The sequence below is a fragment of the Eupeodes corollae genome, chromosome 2 (assembly GCF_945859685.1).
Source record: "Eupeodes corollae chromosome 2, idEupCoro1.1, whole genome shotgun sequence".
Classification (NCBI taxonomy): domain Eukaryota; kingdom Metazoa; phylum Arthropoda; class Insecta; order Diptera; family Syrphidae; genus Eupeodes; species Eupeodes corollae.
This window is the reverse complement of record NC_079148.1, coordinates 102,753,211-102,778,132: the sequence shown is the minus strand read 5'-3', so window position 1 is coordinate 102,778,132 and position 24,922 is coordinate 102,753,211. Positions and strand designations below refer to the sequence as shown.

Below are 24,922 nucleotides of genomic sequence, written 5' to 3'. Positions count from 1 at the left end.
AGACATTATGCTGACTGCATTAAGCATAGAAAACCAGTGACAACATTGCCTTGCAGCCATCAGAGATGCCGCCTCTGAAGTGCTATGTTTAACACGGCCACCACAGCGAAACCCCTGGTTTGACGACGAATGGCGTCGCAGCGAAACAACAGGCATACAAAACACAAGAGGAATGAGGTTCGTAAATTTTACCAAAAGGAAAAAAATCAGGGGAACATCGTAGACCACTTCTCCAACTTATATAGCGGCGATGACAAACCAAATTCCGCTGTAAGGGAGATAGAACCACTCAACCTCGGCGACGCAGATCAACAATTCCACCTACCCGACCTTGACGAAGTAAAGATAGCTATATCTTAACTTAAGTCAAACAAAGCCGTTGGAGCTGACGGTATCACTGCCAAACTATTCAAAGCAGTAGGCGATGACTTGGTAGCTAGCATGTACCAACTCATCTGCAAAACATGGTCGGAAGAAAGCATGCCCGATGAGTGGAATCTCAGCATTGTATGCCCGATACATAAGAAATGAGATCCTCTAAATTGCGCTTACTACAGAGGCATCAGTCTCCTTAAAATTGCATGTAAGATCTTCTCTGCCGTATTATGTGAACGTCTGAAGCCGTTCGTCAACAACCTGATTGTCACTTATCAGTGTGGCTTTAGACCAGGAAAGTCCACTATCGACCAAATATTCAAACTACGGCTGATCTAGGAAAAAACCCAGGAACTTTAAATCGGTACCCACCATTTCTTAGTCGATTTTAAAGCCGCTTATGACAGCATCTATAGGGAAGAGCTCTACAGAGAAATGTCTAGTTGTGGCATCCCTTTCAAACTTATCCGTTTGTACAGAATGACGATGGAGAATGCACGCTGCTCTATCAAGGTCGGAAAAGATCTTACCGATGCATTTGATGTTAAAAAAGGTTTTAGACAAGGCGATGCACTGTCATGCGACTTCTTCAACATCGTTCTGGAAAGAATTGTGCAAAACTCAACCGTCAACACAAGAGGCACAATCTTTCAAAGGTCCATCCAATTAATCGGATACGCAGATGGTATTGACAAAATTGGAAGATCAAAGGATGAAGTCAATGGAGCATTTTTTGAGCATTGCGACGGAAGCGAAGAAGATGGGTTTAGTGGTAAATGAGGGCAAGACTAAGTATATGCGTTATCAAAAAAAGGACACTGAACAACGACGTCTTGGACAAAACGTCACCATGGGCAGCTATAACTTTGAGGCAGTTAAAGACTTTGTCTACCTAGGCACCGTTATAAACACAGGCAACGACAACAGTGCTAAAATCAAAGGAAGAATAACTCTTGCAAATCTGCTTCTTTCGACTTAGAAGGCAATTGAGAAGTAAAGTCCACTCTCGAGCATCTAAAATCACCATCTATAAGACACTCATCATCCCGGTTCTAATTTATGGCGCTGAGGCCTGGACCCTCTCAAAGAAAGATGAAAGCTTCATAGGACGCTTCGAGAGAAAAATTCTTCGGGTGAAATGGTCCCGTCTACATAGATGGAGAATGGAGGAGAAGATATAACGACGAACTGTACGGGCTGTACAGCGACACTGGACTAGTTAGCAGAATTAAAGTCCAACGGCTTAGATGGCTGAGACATGTAGAGAATGGAAGGTCTTTGAATCCAATCCCGAGGAACGGCGCAGTAGAGGAAGACTCAGGTGTTGAACTCATGTGGATGAAGACCTCAAACAACTTGGCGTGCGAAACTGGAGACAGCTAGCAAGGACCGAGCTGGCTGGAGACGCATTTTGGTTGAAGCCAAGGTCTGCCGTTAGTAAGTAAGTAGTGGTTCATGCTAAATGGTAATTATGTTTTGTATTTTGTGCGTGTAATAGCCTTTAATTGTTTTATTTTCTTACTTACAACTAACAGATGCACTTTTTATGAGCGTCTGATTGTAGTTTGAAGCTTACTACTTTCTGAAAATTCTGAAGTGTAATAAAAAAGAATACAATAACTTTAACTAGATAATTTTTTACTACGAACTTCTGTCACTAACATAAAACAGAACTGATTAGTAATGTAATTCCTGACAACAGTACTCGCACACAGGAATGGTTGATAGTTGTAAGTCACTAGGCAATGGTTCACAACGGACTGTTGCGCCACCCCATTTGATTTTTTTCATTAGTAATGATAATGAAGTATGTATATTGGTACTCGAGTACAAGTATAATAATTGGAATCTGTTTATTACAGCAAAACGTTGTATGAAGCACTTAATAATTTGAAGTTCAAATTTTAACAGTTTTTCTTATTCTTTTAAATTGTAAGTTCTTGGATATTTGTGCTTGTATTCAAATTCCTCTTTTTTAATTTTTAAAATCTCAATAAGTACATGTTTCAATTTCTCAAGTACTTTCAACTAATTTTTTACTTGGGTTCTTCAGTAGTTATACTTTTCTTTCCTTTTTGAGAGATTTGTATCGATTAGAATTCAAGTGCAAGGAAATTGAACAGGTTATTGTAATCAAGTATGAAGTAGTATATTTTACCCCACATTCCCCTACACTAGATGATTCATTACAAAGAAAGTAAAACAAAGAACACAAAAAAAAAAACAATTTTACTCACCCAGTAGCTCCTCCAATGAACATACTGCCCTCGAATGGACCGAACTCCTGCTCTGGCAACAAATCGACCATCTTGTAATCAGTATTAATCATGAACCGTACATGATACTCATTATAGTCGATCCATATTTTGTGCCATTCACCGCCATTGAATTTCCTCACCGAGTCTATAACGAGTGTTCGCGATTCGCCCGTACTCAGGGTAAAGTTGAACGTAAGCTGGTAGTCACCAGTCAAGGCGACCACAAACGACGGATAGGATGGACGTATCGGTGGTTGAAACAGAAGGATTGCCTTTTCACCTGTGGTTCGAAATGAGAAGGCAATGTCACCCTTTCTCCAGCCAGGCACTTCAATGTACGATTGTGACGTGGTAAATGTGACCACATACTTTTGGGTATCTATAAGTTAAACAAAAAATAAAGATAAAGAGAGAAAGAGAAAAAAGTACAAAGTAGCTTTAGATACGGGTATGGAAACAAAAAAATGTTGACGCGAAGGATAAAGAAAGGACGAGTTAATTTTTAAATCAGATAGACGGTTTTGGTTATGGCTTATAGTTGTAGACAAAGTTTTGGCAGGTAATTAAAAACTATAAACTACTTTGTTTTTTTTTTGTTTCAACTGAATAAACCTTAAATTTTAAGCTCAAACTTTAAATTGACTAAGATAGAACATGAAATCAAAAACTAGAACGACTTTGAATCTAAGAATATTCTATCTGATGGTTCCTGATGTTTGGCATTTATCTAAGATTTAAATGCAAAGAAGCAACATAACAGATTCTGATTTTGTTTATTTGATAAAATATATTTAGTTCAAGAAATCCTCATAATCAATCTCAGCATGTTAGATACTCGTACATATTTATTTTCAAGATAAATTTAGGTTTAAAAACTATCTGAGTATTAAGTGTCCTATATGCGAAGAAGAACGTGCTTCAATGTGACCTATTTTGAAATTATTTTCTTCTTTGTTTTGATGTGTATATAGACTTTCTTTAGGATCTAGGTAAACGCATCTATGACTAAGTTCATACACAAGTTTCTTATCATATATGTGGAGCATATTCGAAAGACATACGAGTACGAATTTATTTATAAATCAGAAAAAGAAAATAAGAAAAAAAGTTCCACAAAAAAAAAAAACAACAAATAATGAAACTTACTTGTTTCAACACATTCTAATGGACCCAATGTTATTCGTCCTTGTGCCTCTTCATCTAAATCCTTTTGCTGCCGGAAGAACATATTTGTTATTCCTAAACTGTGCGGTTCGTTGTAGTATCCTTCGTCTGAATGCCATTTGTTTTCTTTCACATCACAATTGCATGATTGATTTGGGTCCACACATGTTTTGTTGTCAGAACAAGGACATGCTCCTCTGGAAAACACAGAAAAAAAATACAAACAAAAAAATAAATACAAAACACCAAAAGAACAAAAAAAAAAAATATCAAATTGGAATTTGGAATACGAGACAAATGAAATAAATCTGAACAGATAAATTCAAGCCTTAGGCTCATAAGGTAGGCAGACATATTGAATAAAAGCACAAAAGAGATATTATGTATATTTAAAAAGCAGTAAACAAGGTTAGAATGTGTGTATGGAATGTAATATACGGAGAATGTATTTCAATTTTATATTATTCAGATTTACCACTTCTTTAACCTCAAATTAATTTAAGAAAAGAAAGAAATTTATTTTGTTGGAAAGATTACAGCAAACTAAGTTAAAATCAAGACGAAAATTACTTAAAACCTATCTAATAAGAGGATCAATCCAAGATCATAAGAAAATAACAAAACCAGTAACAGACCAGGACAACAACAGACCAAGACCGTACCAAGAAAAGACTAAGACCAAGACCAAGACCCAAGACCCAAGACCAAGACCAAGACCAAGACCAAGACCAAGACCAAGACCAAACCAAGACCAAGACCAAGACCAAGACCAAGACCAAGACCAAGACCAAGACCAAGACCAAGACCAAGACCAGACCAAGACCAGACCAAGACCAGACCAAGACCAAGACCAGACCAAGACCAGACCAAGACCAGACCAAGACCAGACCAAGACCAGACCAAGACCAGACCAGACCAAGACCAGACCAAGACCAAGACCAAGACCAAGACCAGACCAAGACCAGACCAAGACCAGACCAAGACCAGACCAAGACCAGACCAAGACCAGACCAAGACCAGACCAAGACCAGACCAAGACCAGACCAAGACCAGACCAAGACCAGACCAAGACCAGACCAAGACCAGACCAAGACCAGACCAAGACCAGACCAAGACCAAGACCAGACCAAGACCAGACCAAGACCAGACCAAGACCAGACCAAGACCAGACCAAGACCAGACCAAGACCAGACCAAGACCGACCAGACCAAGACCAGACCAAGACCAGACCAAGACCAGACCAAGACCAGACCAAGACCAGACCAAGACCAGACCAAGACCAGACCAAGACCAGACCAGACCAAGACCAGACCAAGACCAGACCAAGACCAGACCAAGACCAGACCAAGACCAGACCAAGACCAGACCAAGACCAGACCAAGACCAGACCAAGACCAGACCAAGACCAGACCAGACCAGACCAAGACCAGACCAGACCAGACCAGACCAAGACCAGACCAAGACCAACCAGACCAGACCAAGACCAGACCAAGACCAGACCAGACCAGACCAAGACCAGACCAAGACCAGACCAAGACCAGACCAAGACCAGACCAAGACCAGACCAAGACCAGACCAAGACCAGACCAAGACCAGACCAAGACCAGACCAAGACCAGACCAAGACCAGACCAAGACCAGACCAAGACCAGACCAAGACCAGACCAAGACCAGACCAAGACCAGACCAAGACCAGACCAAGACCAGACCAAGACCAGACCAAGACCAGACCAAGACCAGACCAAGACCAGACCAAGACCAGACCAAGACCAGACCAAGACCAGACCAAGACCAGACCAAGACCAGACCAAGACCAGACCAAGACCAGACCAAGACCAGACCAAGACCAGACCAAGACCAGACCAAGACCAGACCAAGACCAGACCAAGACCAGACCAAGACCAGACCAAGACCAGACCAAGACCAGACCAAGACCAGACCAAGACCAGACCAAGACCAGACCAAGACCAGACCAAGACCAGACCAAGACCAGACCAAGACCAGACCAAGACCAGACCAAGACCAGACCAAGACCAGACCAAGACCAGACCAAGACCAGACCAAGACCAGACCAAGACCAGACCAAGACCAGACCAAGACCAGACCAAGACCAGACCAAGACCAGACCAAGACCAGACCAAGACCAGACCAAGACCAGACCAAGACCAGACCAAGACCAGACCAAGACCAGACCAAGACCAGACCAAGACCAGACCAAGACCAGACCAAGACCAGACCAAGACCAGACCAAGACCAGACCAAGACCAGACCAAGACCAGACCAAGACCAGACCAAGACCAGACCAAGACCAGACCAAGACCAGACCAAGACCAGACCAAGACCAGACCAAGACCAGACCAAGACCAAGACCAGACCAAGACCAGACCAAGACCAGACCAAGACCAGACCAAGACCAGACCAAGACCAGACCAAGACCAGACCAAGACCAGACCAAGACCAGACCAAGACCAGACCAAGACCAGACCAAGACCAGACCAAGACCAGACCAAGACCAGACCAAGACCAGACCAAGACCAGACCAAGACCAGACCAAGACCAGACCAAGACCAGACCAAGACCAGACCAAGACCAGACCAAGACCAGACCAAGACCAGACCAAGACCAGACCAAGACCAGACAAGACCAGACCAAGACCAGACCAAGACCAGACCAAGACCAGACCAAGACCAGACCAAGACCAGACCAAGACCAGACCAAGACCAGACCAAGACCAGACCAAGACCAGACCAAGACCAGACCAAGACCAGACCAAGACCAGACCAAGACCAGACCAAGACCAGACCAAGACCAGACCAAGACCAGACCAAGACCAGACCAAGACCAGACCAAGACCAGACCAAGACCAGACCAAGACCAGACCAAGACCAGACCAAGACCAGACCAAGACCAGACCAAGACCAGACCAAGACCAGACCAAGACCAGACCAAGACCAGACCAAGACCAGACCAAGACCAGACCAAGACCAGACCAAGACCAGACCAAGACCAGACCAAGACCAGACCAAGACCAGACCAAGACCAGACTAAGACCAGACCAAGACCAGACCAAGACCAGACCAAGACCAGACCAAGACCAGACCAAGACCAAGACCAGACCAAGACCAGACCAAGACCAGACCAAGACCAGACCAAGGCCAGACCAAGACCAGACTAAGACCAGACTAAGACCAGACTAAGACCAGACCAAGACCAGACTTAGACCAAGACCAACTTAAATTCCAAGTGCAAGACCAAGACAAAAACCAAGGCCAAGTCCAAGACCAAAACCAGGAAAGGGATCAGTCCAAGACCAAAAGAAAAAGTCTAGAAAAATTCCAAGCAAGCAATTTCTTACCTACTTACTTAAGGTGGCGTTACAGTCCTGTGTGAACTAGGGCCTCACCCAACAAACTTCTCCATCTACCTCGGTCCCTCACTAGAAAAGAGGAGATAATAGAAGAAACCTAAATAAACAACAACAATTACTTGTGTGTGCTTAGAAAAATGCTAATCGGTTCAGTATAGTTCGATAGAACAAAAAAAAAAACCTGTAATGGGCTTACAACTTTCATGTGGGTGCGGTGGCGTAGTGCACTAGCTCCTCACACACTAGGTCGCTTGTTCAAGCCCAGCTCGGGCTAAAGTTCTTCAAAAAATTAATTGAACATAAAAGCGATTAAGCACCACTAAAAGGAGTCTGATAATCGGGTTGGTCCCCGTGAAATAGCTATAACTCCAGCCTATGAACTTGGTGGTAGCACACACAAGTTGTTGTTGTTTCATTCTAAATTTTCAATTAGATGTCTCCAGTTTCGTGCTCCAAGTTGTGCGCGCCACCTGATCCGCGGTCTTCCTCTACTGCGCTGTCCTGTGGGTGCGGATTCGAAGACTTTCCGGGCCGGAGCATTGGTTTCCATGCGCTCTACGTGACCCAGCCATCTTAGTCGTTGGACTTTTACCCTTCTGGCTAAGTCTACGTCGCTGTACAGCCCGTATAGCTCGTCGTTCTATCTTCTCCTCCACTCCCCTTCGATGCATGCGGGACCGTAGATCACACGAAGAACTTTTCTCTCGAACCGACCCAAGGTATCATTCGCTTTTGTCATAGACCATGGTTCTATATAGCAGAACGGTTATGATAAGGGTCTTATATAGCAACACTTTGGTCCCTCGAGAGAGGACCTTACCACTCAATTGCTTTTTTAGTCTAAAGAAACAGCGGTTAGAAAGAGTTGTTCTGCGTTTGATCTCAGCGCTGGTGTTGTTTTCTGCGTTTACAGCGGAGCCTAGGTAGACGAAGTGCTTGACTACCTCAAAGTTACGTCTGTCGATGGTGACGTTTTGACCAGGACGTCGGTGTTTTATGTCCTTTCTTGACAGCATGTACTTTGTTTTGCCCTCATTAAACGTTAAACCCATTTTTGCCTCAATACTCACAAAAGCCCGATTATGTCAATGTCATCAGCATAAGCCAGTAATTGGAAAGACTTTTGAAAGACAGTGCCTCTAGTGTGTACTTTTGAGCTCTGCACTATTCTTTCAAGCACGATGTTAAAAAAATCACATGTCAGCGCATCACCTTGTCTAAAACCTTTTTTGGCATCGAAAAGTTCTGTTAAGTTGTTTCCAACCTTTATGGAGCAGCGTGAATTCTCCATGGTCATCCTGCACAATCGGACTAGTTTAGCAGGGATGCCAAAACTAGACATGGCTCTAAACAGCTCGTCCCTGTAGATGCTGTCATATGCGGCCTTGAAATCAATGAAAAGATGGTGGGTGTCGATTTGGTGTTCTTTGGTTTTTTCCATGATCTGCTGTAATGTGAATGTTTGATCAACTGTGGATTTCCTTGTTTTAAAACCACACTGATAAGAACCTATCAGGTTGTTGACGATGGGCTTTAGACGTTCACATATTACGGTAGAGAAGATTTTATAGGCGATGTTAAGTAGACTGATTCCTCTGTAGTTGGTGCAGTTTAGAGGGTCTCCTTTTTTCAGGATCAGGATCGGGAAAACAATACTGAGGTTCCATTCATCGGGCATGCTTTCTTCCGACCATATCTTACAGATAGGTTGGTGCATGCTTCTAACCAACTTATCCCCAGCTGCTTTAAAGAGCTCGACATCCAAGCTATTCGCTCCAGCGGCTTTATTAGACTTCAGATTAGATATGACAATCTGTACTTCGTCTAAGTCGGGATGACGGGATTGTTGGCTTTCGTCGTCTATGTTGAATGAATCATCCTGCCTGACAGTGGAATTCAGTTCGTCTTCGCCGTTTTACAGTCTACAGAAGGTGTCCTTCCATATCCTCAGCATTGACTGCGGTTCCACTATGATATTTCCACTTCCGTATTTGCAGCCTTCGGTTCTAGGTTTATGTACCTGTGAATTTCGTTTCACCTGTTCATAAAACGTTCGAACTTCATTCCTGCTTTTAAACCTCTCAACATCTTCCACCGCACGCTTCTCATGCGCTCTCTTTTTCCTTCTGAGAAGTCGGCGGTCCTCTCGCCTCTTCTGCTCATAGAGCTCATGAGCAGCATGCAATTCATAGCACCAAATTAACGAATATTTTGGCTTCATCTTCAAACTAAGCAAAATCCATTATTAAGTAGAAAGTTCAAGGTTTAATTAGTCCTTGTCAAACGCTTTTACCCAAACTAGTATATCAACAACCCGCCATGTCGTGTTCGCAAAATGAATGCCACAAACGCATGACTGGTTATAAATCGACTAAAATTTCTACAACATACCGTATCTATGTCCAACTAATGTCACATTTTGTTCTTATTCAAAAGGGATTAGGTCAACAAGCTGTTTTGGCATGTTTTTTGGGGTGTATTAAGTCATAACACTCTGTATGAGGTGGGCGTTTGCAAATCTCTGTTTTGCATGTTTAATTGTTGTATCTCTATAATAAGTGTATCATGTTGAGGTTCAGCAACGACTCAAACTTTGACTAAGTTGATGATATTGTCATTTTAGACGTAAGAATAGTGCAGCTAGCCACTTACATACACCATTATATACAAAGGATGATATATAGAGAGGCAAGTCATGTCATTTGAAATGTTTATGCGAACAACGCCCTTACCTAAGAATCAATCAAATTGTCAACATAATTGATGGCACCTTCTTCTTCGCTGTTTCCCTTCCCTAATGGTAATGTGATGTGATAGTAGAGCTGATGGGTCTAATGGGATATGTGATACCTATACCTTCAATCTTCTGCCTATATGTATATAGGTATGGACAAACAACACTCTCTTCTGTATAGTTGTGATCTTGTCTGAGATTTATCATGACACATTGTGTAATTAATCTCAGCTCACAGAAATTGATAGGCTTTTCCTATTAAGTTTGCATACAGTGAGTGCACTCTCACCTCCTATAAATGTCCAGCCCACACACAATCTATCAGCCCCTTTATAATACTCTTTCTCAAAATATGGTACAATTCATAAAATAATACGAGGAACATTTTTGAAACTTTTTTGAAGTAAATGACAAAATAACGTCAAAAATGCAGGGCACTAAATTTTATAGAAAATCCATTTATTCCAGTCATTTAAACATAAACAAATAAAAAAACAATTAAAATAAGTTTGATCCCAGCATTAACCTTGTCATCCTTACCCTGCAAAGGCTATTATGACCTATGACCATCCGATGTGATGTGACAAGTGTAGATAGACTCGTAATAGTTTTCCGACTAAATTATAATATCCTACTACAAAATACCTCTGCATAGAATTAGGTTCTTAAATATTTACGATTTAATTTGCAAAATTAATTATAATTGCATATGTAATTGGGCAAACCTAAACCTATGCATTATACTGACCAGCCGAATTCTCGGAAACACAATCAGACGTTTTGTGCAACTATATATGTATATTTCTATATATAGTATGTTCCATTCCACCCTTAACAACATAGAGGGTAATATAGGGGCAGCTAACATATGTATATGTGAGTGTATAGTTGACCATTTGTGTTGCCGAAATTAATTTCAAAAAGTTATTACAAAAGTTTTTGAAAGTTCCGATTTTAATTAAACAGAAATTATTTGCTTTAAATCAGAGAAAATGTTGATAAAGTAAGAAATACACAGAGGGAGAGATGAATTTAAACAAAAACATAAAAAGTCCATTTTCTCTAAGGCATTTAGAAAAATAAATATAATTTTTTCATATAACGTGTGTTCAGAAGGGCTGCGTTTTATATTTATTTTTTAAATTCTATAATTGTTTTTTTTTTTTTATAAAAGTTATGCATACATTATGCATGTGTATATATGTAATTGCTGCTTCAGTTGAATAAATAATCAATTTCGAAATAAATATTACTATTGTTTGTATAATATTTCGGTTTAGTTGTGAGTTACTGATGGTGAGTACTTTTATGTACTGAAGTAATTTAATTATACTTATTATGAGTGGTGTTTTAATATTCTCATAATTGGAGCTAACATTTAACCAACTTTTACAAAATTATTTATTTATATATTAAATTGAGTTTAGAAATGTTTAAGCAAATGTTTTATTATTATATGGAGTGTTTTCATCAATATGATGAATAATTTAAAAGAGGATTTGGTCCAACGTGTTTATCAAAAATAATAATGACTATACAGTTCTATTTAATCTTCTTGGGCATAACTTTCTTGTTGGCGGAGACTTCAATGCGAAACACACCCATTGGGGTTCAAGACTTATATCAACAAAAGGCAAAAGACTTTTCCAAGCAGGCCGTAAATACAATTGCGAATTGTATTCCTCCAGGTCGCCAACTTACTGGCCTTCCGATACTAACAAAATACCAGACCTTATTGACTTTTTCATAGCTAAAGGAATCAAACGAAATCACATTAGAGTCGAAGGTAATTATGACCTGTCATCAGATCATACTCCAGTGATTCTATCACTAAGTAAATCGGAAGTACTAGAAAAAAGTATAATCCCAAGCTTGTAAATAAGAAAACAAACTGGAATGATTTTAGAGAAAGGCTTTTAAGTTTTATAAATTTAAGATCTCCCATGGATACAATCGAGCAAATTGACCATGAAGTGGAACAATTTATTGCTGATGTGCAACAGGCCGCTGAAGAAAGTACTCCAACATTTTCTAATAGCAGACAAAATATCCTTTAGAGATAAGAGTGTTGATAATAGAGAAAATAAGAGCTCGAGATGATAAAACAACGTTTAACCGTATAAGCAACAATCTCAAAAAAAAACAAATTTACAAATTCAAAAATTATTCACTCAGTATATTTCTAAGGAATTTAACGAGTGATGCTTCAACCGATTTTTCGCTATGGAAAGCAGCCATGCGCCTGAAAAGATCGCAGTTACAAAACTTGCCCTTTAAATCTCAAGATGGGAAATGGATCTGTAATCCGAAAGAAAAAGCTAACTTTTTCGCTGAACATCTTGCGAATGTTTTTAAGCCATACTCATCAAACGCGGCTGAAAGTAACTTACAGTTTGTTGATAAGATAGATGAAAGTGAAATACCAATTGTAAGACTTAAAGAAATAAAAAGGTACCAAATAAAAAATCACCAGGTTACGATCTTATTACTGCTCAGGTTATGAAAGAAATGCCATTAAAAGCCTTCAATAAACTCCAATATATAATAAATGCATGCCTTAAGCACCGGTATGTCCCGCACCATTGGAAAATTGCTGAAGTAATTGTCATACCAAAGCAACGTAAATCACCTACAGACTTGACGGCTTATAGACCAATATCACTCATACCAATTATGGCAAAAGTTTTTAAAAAACTGCTTCTGAAGATACCTATAATAAAAGAAAGAAGGTTAATCCCAAACCATCAGTTTGGCTTTAGAAATAAACATTCCACGATAGACCAAGTTCATAGAATATCGGATGTAATAGAAAAAGCATTAGAAGAAAAACAAGTATGTTCAGCTATTTTCTTAGATGTTGCTCAAGCTTTTGACAAGGTTTGTCATGAGGGACTTGAGTACAAACTGCAAAGGGATCTTCCCAGGCAGTACTTTGAAATATTAAAATCGTATATCTCAGATCAATTGTTTAGAGTAAGGTACGATCAAGAATACTCGAAATTGAAGAAAATAGAAGCCGGTGTACCACAAGGAAGTGTCCTAGGTCCTACCCTGTATTTACTATACACAAGGGATATTCCAGTTGGTAATCACACCATAACGGCTACTTTTGCTGATGATACCGCAATTTTGGTGCTCGAAAAATGTGTCTCTAAGACAGCAGTAAAACTACAAAATGCCGTCGACACAGTGAGAGCTTGAAACAAAATCTTCATATATAAACTTTACAAATAAAAAGATAAACAATATTCCAATAATCATTAATAATCAAGCTGTACCTTACGCCAATACGGCCAAATACCTTGGAATGACTTTGGATGCAAAGCTTAAGTGGAAAGAGCACATCAAAAAGAAAAGAGAAGAACTAAACTTGAAATATAGAAAAATGTACTGGTTGCGTGGTAACAACTCTGATTTATCAATCCAAAACAAAATAATTCTGTATAATCAAGTACTGTTTGGACCTATGAAATCCAATTATAGGGCTGTATAAAATTCCAATATAAAGTCCTTCGTGGAATAGTTAATGCACCTTGGTACATAAGAAATACCGATCTACATCGTGACTTACAAATAGAAATGGTTACAGAAGTTGTTAAAAAGTACGCTGTATCGCACAACCAGAGACTGCAAAGTCATACTAATTCTGAAATGGAGTCCGTCTTGAATATAAGAAACCATGTTCGGAGATTAAGAAGAACCAAGCCTCACGAGCTTATGGTCTAAAAAAACATGGTAAAGTATTAAAAGTTTAAACTTCCCCCAAAGTGATTGTACAAAATTAAGAAAGAAAAATCGGAAGTCGATTCTTCAAGATTGGTCCTGATGAAGAGGTGGTTTTAGTGGTTAAAAGTCCCACACTACTTGGTGTCGAATACTGCCAAGTGTCTTTTGAAGATTTCCTTCTGTCAAAAAAAAAAAATAATAATATTTTTCGAAAAACTGATAACTTCTCATTCGAGAAGTTGCGAGAAGTTCAGAAAAGTCTAACAAAATATGAATATCAGAATTTTGTGTAAGATCGAAAAAGATACTTAAGTCGAAAACCATTTTTATCAATCTTAAGCTGTTTTTGTTGGTTTTATTTCTATGTTAAAAAGGGACTGGGATGCGACCCACACGAATAACTTCAAATCCTGTCTGTCAATTTGTTTTGCTTAAAAGTTTGTAGGCTTACGTATTTTGTTAAAAAAATTGTCAGTTGCATTATTCTTAAAAATTAAAAATTACCAATAATATTTTGAATTTGATGAAATAGTTTGATTTTAAAATCTATTTCTGTAAACGAGATTTTTAGTCGTTAACCAATTTTTACAAATTTTAGTAGCAGTTCTTGAATGTTTTTATTTCTTATGTAAAAAAAAGGGTCAAAGGAGGTAATTGTAAACGATTTTGCATTTTTGATTTTTTTTTCACTTGTAATGTTTGTAACAGCTTTTGTTTATGCTACTTAAGTTTGGATTGTATTGTCTATTAAAGAGTAGTAATCTTTATGGCGTTTGTTTATTAGTTTTCATAAAATTTGATGTTTACATTTAGCCCCCTCGTTTTTTAAATAAACGAGAAAAATGGGGTAAATGAAAACAAAAAACTCGGTATCTAAAGCATGTAGAACAAAAACTTTTATTACAAAAATGAACAAAATGAAACCTTAATCATATAATGAAGAAAAGAAATCAAAATAACGTTGTTTACATTTACCCCAATAAAAATTATTACAGAAGAAATTCAAAGGCAAAAATGTTAAATGGAGTTTTATTTTAATATAAATAAATAATTTTGATAAATAAGTTTTACATTTCGAAAATTGGAACTTTTCTATTAAACTTCACAATTTTTATTCCTTCAATAACAGTTGCTTTTAACTCTGGTAACAATCCACAAATTTGGTTCAGATTAACAAAAGTTATATCGCTTTCGACGAAAACGAACCAATTGTATATTATTTTTTAAAGCCTCTTCAACGATCCTAACACTGATATGGCTAGAGTGGCCATCGTAGAGCAGAATGGCAGTTTGGTCTAATAAACCTCTTTCCTTTTAAACTTCTTTGACGTGAGGAATTAGACCATTGGAGATCCAATGGAAAAACCGGGGCTCTTCCATCCACCCCTCCTTTGACGCAGCATAAAGTGTTCCTGGAAAGGAATCCATTGAGGTCCATCGTGCTTGGACTGCACCACCTTTAAAAACAATAAGCGGTGGTAGCTTATCTCCACTAGCAGGCACGCATGCCAAGACTGTTGTTAAATCTCTTCCAGAACCACCAGAGACCCGGCTTAAGGGTACACCTTTTTCTCCGATGGCTCTGAGACGTATTGGATCACTATCAAACCCACTTTCATCTGTATTTAAAACAAAAGCTGCCTTATCCGGACTTTGTAAATTGAACTCATCATAAACTTTTTTTAATTTCGTATAGAAATCGAATATAATTTCAGCTTTTTGAGCATCTTGGTGTGCTTTTTGTAAATGCTCCGGTTTTTTTTAGAGAAAGGTTTGGATGCCGTGACATGAAACTCCGATACCAGTCGTCTCCTGGCCTACCATTATGGAAAGCGGTAACCATGTTCTCTGCCCTTATATAGCTACCTACTAGATTAACGAGGCCATCCTTATGGCAAGGGTAACCAGCACGAGATCTTGAAATAAGGCACCTAGCTATAGTGTCCTTTCGTTTGACGAAAGTGCAGGTTTTCTGCCTCTGGATATAATGGCAGTAGGATTTTTCCTTCCACCGATGCGATTATAAATAACCAAAATAGGGACACCGTACGGTTCTGTCAAAATGTTTTGGTTTTGTTGCACACATCTTCAACAGCATGGAGGATATCTTCTGACGTGTATGATGGAGCTGTAGTTTTTCGTTGATATGTACGTGGCATCTTTTGATATAAAATATTGTTAGATCAACACCAAAGGCATTGAAAATGGATATTTACAATTACCCCAAATTGTTCACTTTCACCCCATTTCGGTGTTTACATGTTGGATTTTTATAAAAAAAACTACTGAATATCGAAAACAATATTTTGTATGAGATGAAAGCCAATATTTTTAATTTTTAAAAAGAAAGTTAAGTCGAAAGTAAATTCTTACAAACTTTAAGTAATGTTTTTTTTAGGGTTTTATTTTTTATGAAAGTAATTGTCAATTTGATTTTTCCCAAAATTTTACCAAATGTTAAAAAAATAGTATTTTTAACTTCCCACAGAAAGTTATTTTAATAGTGAAATGATATTTCAAATTGTCATTTTGAAATTTCTCGACGTTTCAAGGTCCGTAAAGTCGAAATAAAAGATTTTTGGAAAGATGTCTGTGCGTGCTTGTGTCGCGGCGTTTTATCGCCGTCCATAGCTCAAGAAACAGTAGAGATATCGACTTCAAACTGTTTTTTTTTACACAGATAATAATGCAGAAAGATACAGAAAGGGCTCTCAAGAAAAATTGGGTGTTATTTTTACCAAAGCAGTTTTAAAAAAAAGGTGAAAATGTTGATTAAGCCTTAATATCTCACGAACCAATGAAGGACGAGACTTGAATTAAATTTTATATTATATATTGTAACGTGATACCAATCCAGTATATTTTTCGAAAAAAAAAAAACAATTAACGGTTTTATTATAAATCAAAAGAATTGAGAAGACAAATTTGTCACCCTGAAAATTTTACGAATAAAAAATGTTTTCATCTCCAAAACAATTTTTTGCAACGAAAAATAACTCTTTTAACATCTGGTTAAATGTTGAGAAAAATCAAATTGACAGTTTTTTTTATAAAAAATAAAGACCCAAAAAAAAGTTGATAAAAATTGATTTTCGACTCAAATATCTTTTCAAAATTTTAGATTATGGCTTGCAACTAATTTTAAGTTATAAAAAATATTATTTTCAACATTCAGTAGAATGTTGAGAAAAATCGAATTGACAGTTTTTTTGACAAAAAATAAAAACCTAAAGAAAAAAATTAATATAAGTTGCCAAAAATCGATTTCCGACTAAAATATCTTTTCAAAACTTCGGGATATTATTCTTAAACTACATTTATCTTTCAAAAAATATTGTTTTCAACATTCAGTAAAATTTTGAGAAAAATCGTTTTGACAGTTTTCTTACAAAAATAAAAACCTAAAAAAAAAACAATGCTAAAACTTGGTAAAAATTTACTTTCGACTCAAATATCTTTTCAAAAATTAAAAATATTGTCTTCAAACTTTTTTTATTTCACAGAAAATATTGTTTTCCGTATTCAGTAGTTTTGTTTTTTTTTTTATCTTTTCGTAAAAAAATAAAATCTACAAAAAATAGTACGCACATTTTTTAACAATTGATGTTTGGTTCTTAATATCTCTTAAATTAGTTTCATTCATCTAATTTAAAAATGCTACTAAAATTGGTAAAAATTTCTTTCGACTTAGAATCCATTTAGCAAAACTATATTCTCAAAATAAACTATTTCTTGATATGAAAAATACTGTTGGTAATTTAAAATTTTTTAATAAAAATTCAACTGACAACTTTTTTAACCCAACACGAAAACCTACAAACTTTTAAGCAATATAAATCGACAGGCGGGAAGTTATCAGTGTGGGTCGCATCCCAGCCCATTTTTTTTTTCAAACTGTCAATTCGATTTTTTCAAAATTTTACCAAAACGTTTGGTTTTTTCGATTTATAAAAAACCGTTGGTTGGATTTTTTTTTCAAAAAATATAAATATTTGCTTGATATCACGTTACTATCTCTAATATAAAAATTAATTCAAGTCTCTAGCGTTACTACTTCGTGAGATACTTTGGATAAACCAATGTAGGGACCTTGAAACGTGGAGAAATGTCAACATTATCAATTCGACAAATCGGACCGTTTACAATAAAATCCTCTGGGAAGATAAAAAGTATGACAATTACAAATTTGATAAAATTAGCAGCAATATGTTTTAGTCGAAAACAATTGTTTACCAATTTTTAGTAGCATTTTTTGTAAGTTTCTATTTCCTATAAAAAAATGCCGATTGAATTCTTCTAAATAATGTACCTAATGTTAAAAACAATATTTTATACAGAATTAAATATGTTTTAAGTCAAGTCCTTTTTTTTCGGGATAATTCAGTCAGATAATTACATTTTACTAATTGTGCTATTTTTGTATGAAAAACATTCAATTCTATTTTTAAAGAAATTTAGCAAATGTTAAAAATAATTATTTTGAAGGAAACATAAATAAATGTTGTCAGGATAGTCGAGTCGAAATTCAAGTTTGACTACTTTTTTGTAGTATTTATTTTAGGTTTTCATTTTTTTTAAATCTTCTTATTTCTTAAAAATGTAACCAGATGTCAAAATTCTTTGATGCATACAATTTTTTGGCCGGTAATACACTTTGTTGTTATTTAAATATTGGGGGCCACACACATTTTTTTGATTTATAAAAAAAGATTTTTTTTAATTTATTCTAGTTTAGTAAAACATCACAATGTGCATTATAAAATTTGATTTAAATATTATTGGTTCTAGACATATTTGAGGTCAACTATTTTTTTTTTAATACCAATAGTTAAAAAACCAATACATAATTCTTTTAGAAGTCCTTTCTACATTTTTGGTATTATTATTTGAGTTGGTTCTTGAGATATGACCAATGAAAAAAAGAAAGTATCTCGAACTAATAAACTGTCAAAACTTTCAATTCGACAAATCGAATCGATTACAACACTTAACTATATACTGTTAATACTAAAAAGTATAAAATTTCTGTTTTCTTGTTTAAAAATACCGTGGTTCAAATTATTTCTTATGCTTATTTTATTGATTTTTGACATTTTTCACCAAAACCTATTTGGATTGCTTAGTTGTTGTAAGATTAAATAAAAATAAATGACTATAACTATAGCGAGAAAATGCTACAGCCTTATTCATGAACATCAACACCCTATATTTCTGTCCCAGGATATATTTTTTTGTCATTCTGGAGGCAGTACTGATCAAACACTTCCGCCAAAACTGACTCGATTGCTTACAAGGGTCACACTCGCTGCCTAGCATTTGCCAGTTTCTATCCGTAACATAAGAAATTTACTTGAAGGATTGATCTCAAAATCTCACGCACCTGACGATTATTTTGCACCTTGAATTTTTCGATTTCAGGAACCCAGTGAAAATTGGAAATAAACGATCATCTGCTTCATTATTGCTTCGTGGTTACTACCTTGTCAACAACCTGATTGGTCCTTATCAGTGTGGCTTCAGACCAGGAAAGTCCATTATCGACCAAATATTCACACTACGGCAGATCTTGGAAAAAACCCAGGAGCTTCAAATCGATACCCACCATCTCTTTATCGATTTTAAAGCCGCGTATGACAGCATCTATAGGGAAGAGCTCTACCGAGCAATTTCAAGTTTTGGCATCGCTGTCAAACTTATCCGTTTGTGCAGAATGACGATGGAGAATATGCACGCTGATATGATGTCAAAAAAGGTTTTAGACAAGGCGATGCACTGTCATGCGACTTCTTCAACATAGTTCTGGAAAGAATTGTGCAAAACTCAACCGTCAACACTAGAGGCACAATCTTCCAAAGGTCCATCCAATTACTCGGATACGCAGATGATATTGACATAATTGGAAGATCAAAGGATGAAGTCAGCGGAGCATTGCGACTGAAGCGAAGAAGATGGGTTTAGTGGTAAATGAGGGCAAGACGAAGTATAAGCTGTCATCAAAAAAGGACATTGAACAACGTCGTGTTGGACAAAATGTCATCATGGACAGCTATAGCTTTGAGGTAGTTAAGGCCTTTGTCTACCTAGGCACCGCTATGAACACAGACAACGAAAACAGCGGTGAAATCAAACGAAGAATAGCTCTTGCAAATCGCTGCTTCTTTGGATTTCGAAGGCAATTGAGAAGTAAAGTCCTCTCTCGAGCATCTAAAATCACCATCTAAAAGACACTCATCATCCTGAAACTCATTTATGGCGCTGAGGCCTGGACCCTGTCAAAGAAAGATGAGAGCGTCTTAGGATGCTTCGAGTGAAAAATTATTCGGGTGATTTTTGATCCCGTACGCATAGATGGAGAATGGAGGAGAAGATATAACGACGAACTGTACGGGCTGTACAGCGACACTGACCTAGTTAGCAGAATTAAAGTCCAACGGCTTAGATGGCTAGGTCATGTAGAACAAATGTACATCAACGCTCCAGCCCGGAAGGTCTTCGAATCCAATCTCGAGGGACGGCGCAGTAGAGGAAGACCGCGACTCAGGTGGCGCACCGAAGTGTGAGAGGACCTCAACCAACTTGACGTGCGAAGCTGGAGACAGCTAGCTAGGGACCGAGCTGGTTGGAGACGCTTGTTGGTTGAGGCCCAGGTCCGCCCGGACTGTAGCGCCACCTGAAGTAAGTAAGTAAGGTTACTACCTTCGAGCAGTTTTAGTTGGATAGCAATTTGGGGCTAACAATCATCAATTCTGACTAGATGCTGTTTAATCTCGGCTGCTAATAAAACAAAATTGGCACATCTAGGGATTTGGAATCTGCTGGTTATTGCCAAGATGAGAATGAATTCACCAAAGATCGACAGTTTTTTTTTAATGAGACTGGAAGCAACGTTTTGCCAATTAAATTGAAATTGAAAAAAATAGATTTATAATACCAAACGATTATGCAGGGTATCAAACTTTTCCAATCAGCTCAGGCTACGATAGTTCTAAATTGCATTAAATTACCAAGTCGTATTATCAGGCATTTGGCCGCTTTAAAGCTGGAAAGAATCGTTCAAAGCCTAAAATAACTTAACGAGTCACGCACATAAGGCCAATATATAAAATAAAATAAATAAATAAGGTGACAGTCCATGAAGAACCAGGGCCTAGTGACTTGCAACTCTCAACCATTCCTGTGTGCGAGTAATGTTGTCAGAGATGGAAGGGACTTACAGTTTGTATGCCGAATCCGAACCGCACTTGAGAAAGCACTTTTCATGTCAGGACTTACTTTGGAGGATTTGTCAATTCCTCGCAAGAGGTAGTACCCGTGGAAAAACTTTTGATGGCATAGGCAGGGATTAAACCCAAGACCCCTTGCATGACAGTCCAACGCACTAACCATCACGCTACGGATACTATAAACGGAACATGGCCTTTAAAAATTGGAGTGATAGAATGTGATACCGCGAAGTCTGCTGAGGCAGCCACTTAAACAACGTTGTGTAATAATTGGAATGTTTGATTTTACTAACAAAGTGATGATATTGTAAAATACACTTCTGTTAAAACTAATAAAATTTGGAACTTTCTAAAATCTAAAATCTCTTTTAAATCATCAGATAATGACAAGTATTCTTGTCCATTCCTTATGTCTTTAATTTGAAGATTATATTCTTTTAATTAACTTAAAAAATGGGAATGTACTTTTGCTAATCAAAAATCATTTGATCTTAAAAACATTTTAATAATATTTTCACAATTATGCAGCAGAATAGCCCTCCACTGAAATGTTTCTTAACCAGTTTTTTTATTATTTCGAGCCTTTCTCGACAAATTATCGAACACTCTTAAAAAAGTTTACTGCTTGTCCAGTACCCTAGACAAATCATTATAGTTTGATGGCTTAAATGACAAAAAGTATTCAGTTTATTTTCCTGTTTGATGTGAGTACTTAAACAAAAAAGAATCCTTTCCTGAGCTTAAGGTTTCATTTAGAAAGACTCAAAATTATCAAAAAACGTACGTCTTCTATTTTAAATTTGAAAAACATTTCGTATTATAAAAGTTACATACTTTAAAAGCCAACAATGAAGAAAAAGCGTTAAAATCATAAAAGCAAATCAAGTTCAAAAAGTCTCACACACTCACCTCTTAACATTACCCAGAAAGTCGACTGTGTTATTATTGCTGGAAGAGATAAACCACGTGGCGGAATGCAATTCCAACGGTGCCCTAAAGCAATCATATTTTATATACTGCGTACAATACAACGAATGCGATATCAGTTCCTGCAACATTTCCGGCGAAAATTCTCTATAACGGATGTTGTAACTAAAATCAATATCATTCGCCGACCTAACGTCAATCTGACTCGGCAGATTGTGTTCCACAATTGTCTTGGTGGCATTCTCCAAACTCTGAAAATCACATTTCACATGTGCCGGCGGGAAAACCCCATTGCCATCGATATCGATAAGGTAAACGTCCGACTTGGTGTAGCTAAGCAATGCCAACTCTTCGCACGTCTTCCGGTATTTGGTGAAGTGACAATTCTTGCCAATGTAGCCTGTATCCTTGCAGTCGCATGTTACCTGGTTGTCGCGCACAAAACACTTGCCGCCATGCTCGCACGTATTTGGCCTCTTGCAGGGATCAATGTAATTGCAGTTATCGACGGCCACCTCGCCCACAACTCGTTCTGTCTTTATCACGTCACGTGGTTCAATCAGATGGCCGTTGATTTCGATGTCCCGGATGCAGCCGACCAGCCCGGATGCGGCCGACTTCAGACTGCTGCCAATTATAACCTTGTCGCCGATGATAAACGTCATCTCGTACATCATTCTAAGGGTGTGTCTGTAGTCCACTGTGAATCTAATCTCGCCGTCTCGATAGTCCAGTTCCACCGAGTGCCATGAGGTGGGTCGATTGATTTTAATTACCGTTGGAAGGGTGGTATCACTATTGGCATCTGATGGCACTAAATCAAAACTCAATTTATCCGCGGTAAGCCGTATCTATGCACCAGTACAACAAACGTATAAACATGTTGGGTGGTTAGGGGTTTAAAGTTAGGGGTTGTAGAAGGTCGCATATTGAATTGAATTGGATATTGTCATTATCGCAGTGGCAAACGATTTGTTGTCGTTGTTGTTGTTGTTGTTGGGGTTTTGAATTTTTGTTTAAAACGCACGTTAAACATCCGGTTGAGGTAATTCCGATTCAAATCGACAAGGGTCGCAGGTTCGAGGTTTTTAGTTTGGGTATTGGGGTTGAAATTCCGGTTATACCGACATTGAATAGTGGTGGTGCATCAAAATCAACAGTAGATTTGGTGTTTGTGGCGGTTTGTTGTTGGTAATACATTCGTTTGCACATAACAGCAACGTTTTTAGTGAATTTTCGGATTTTAGAAAATGATTTCGGTGTAAAATCCATCATGGTGGAAAAAATTCGTCCATAGGCATTCGTTGGTTGGTTGGTTGGTTGGTGGGTAGGTCGTGTGGAAGCCACGAGCAGCATGAAATGAAAAATAGACAAAAATGATTAAATGTAGGTTTTAAAATTAAATGGGGTTATTTTTTTTTTGCTGTTGTATTTCAGCTATAAACAAGTCGTACTACACACATAAACTCGAGCATAGTTGGGCCATGAAGGTTTAGTAAAATTGCAAATTCAGATACTGTTTTAATCATCATATCAATATATAATGTGGTTGTTTGGTTCGATTCAATACGGTTCAGTTTTTCAAAGTGTCAATGGATGGTGTATTAATATAGGTTTTACATTTTACGAAGGTAAAAGAGAATTTGCATTCTCATTTATATTGAAATGATTGGTTTTGGGCGTGAGCAGGAAAGGTGAGATTGTTTTTTTTTTTTCTATTTTTGAGGTAAGTGATGGACGGACGTTAGCTGGCGGCTAACATTTGGCAAATAATAATATTTAAAATAGGCTTTTCCAACTGACGAGCTTTATAAAGGGAATTGAATTAGATTAGATTTTTTGAAAGAAGAATTGATGTTTTAGATAAGTGCGCGGGAATGTTGTTTCATTTGGATAGATGGTTTGGCCTGAGGTATTTGTTATGCGGATAGTATGAGTCACACTAAATTTGGTAAAACATTTAATGTAAATGATGCGGTTTGTTTGAATACAAGTATTCATACGGATATCCCAGATTTTGTATGCTTAAAAAGTTTAAAATAGTTTTAGGCAGTATTGTTTAGTGGAGGTGTAAAGTGTAGACCAGCTTAAGAGCACTTAACAAAAATTTAGTACAAAAGTCGATTATGTCATGAATAACTTGTTCCGCAAAAAGGAAAAACACATTTTTGACGTTAGATAGCAAAGATACTTTCCTAAGGTGTTGAATCTAGGCCAGTGAAAAGAGTATGGTTTAATTTTCCCTCCTATTAAAAAAGCACTACTACTACGCTTTACCACAAGCATAAGATAGAAGAAAGCAAGTTTTAAACTTTCTTAACATTTAAAGGAACTCTTTTGGCTAGGTCGGCTTAAGCCCCTTTAGTTATTTGACCAAAGAAATATAAAAAGTAAGGTGGAAAACAACTTTTAATTTATAAACAGCGATGTTAAATAAATTTTCCTTATAAAAAAAGAAAGTTGGCAGCACTGACAAAAGTTTTTGTTTACATGTTTTTTGACATTTTGAAATCAGTTTGTTTTTGGTTGCCGGCAAACTTAGGTGTGGGAGAAGTTAACTTCGCTAGTGGTAAGAAGGCAATAGAGATACATTTTTGGCCATGGTATGCACTTGCCCTTTCAAATTACTGTGAAAGAGAAAGTGCATAACTGAAGCCTGGGGTAAGTGCATTTTTTCGAACTTTTAAAGACCAAAATGAGAAATTATAAACGAAAAACAACAAGAGGCATGCCTTATTCCTAATCAGTATTGCTAGAAGCAGTTGCTAAAGTAAAAAGTAGCCAATGACAAGCTACCGTGCCAGCATCATATACAAAATTCCAAAGAATACAATTATCTGCCACGTAAAAAGGAATTGAGGAGTTTAAAGTAGGACATATGGTCGACCTTGTGCTCTTCCTTTTTTTGCAGAAGAAAAATTGGCAACAGGACTTAAAGTATTGGAAAAAAAGGGGTTTTGGTTTATCCCGCAAAGAAGTTTTGGAATTGGTAGAACAATTCTTTCTAGGTGATAACTTGCTGACTAATTTTAGAAATGGAACACTAGGCGAAGACTGGTACTTAAACTTTAAAAAGGGCCATAGTCTATCAATTAAAAAGCCCCAGTCGGTAGAGTACGCCCGAAAGAAGAACACTGACCGACTGAAAA

General features: G+C 37.4%; 1 protein-coding gene across 4 annotated transcripts in view; it reads right to left on the bottom strand.

Moving 5' to 3' along the window:
• Positions 1-24,922, bottom strand: part of LOC129948485 (axotactin) — a 223,923-nt gene that overhangs the window by 77,265 nt on the left and 121,736 nt on the right. For all 4 annotated transcript variants that reach the window (XM_056059498.1, XM_056059501.1, XM_056059500.1 and 1 more), the window contains exons 9-11: positions 21,756-22,624; positions 3,780-3,994; positions 2,613-3,012 (exon numbers count right to left, since the gene is read on the bottom strand). In XM_056059498.1, the coding sequence (XP_055915473.1) occupies positions 2,613-3,012; positions 3,780-3,994; positions 21,756-22,624 (1,484 nt within the window). The remainder of the gene's footprint in view (positions 1-2,612; positions 3,013-3,779; positions 3,995-21,755; positions 22,625-24,922) is intronic.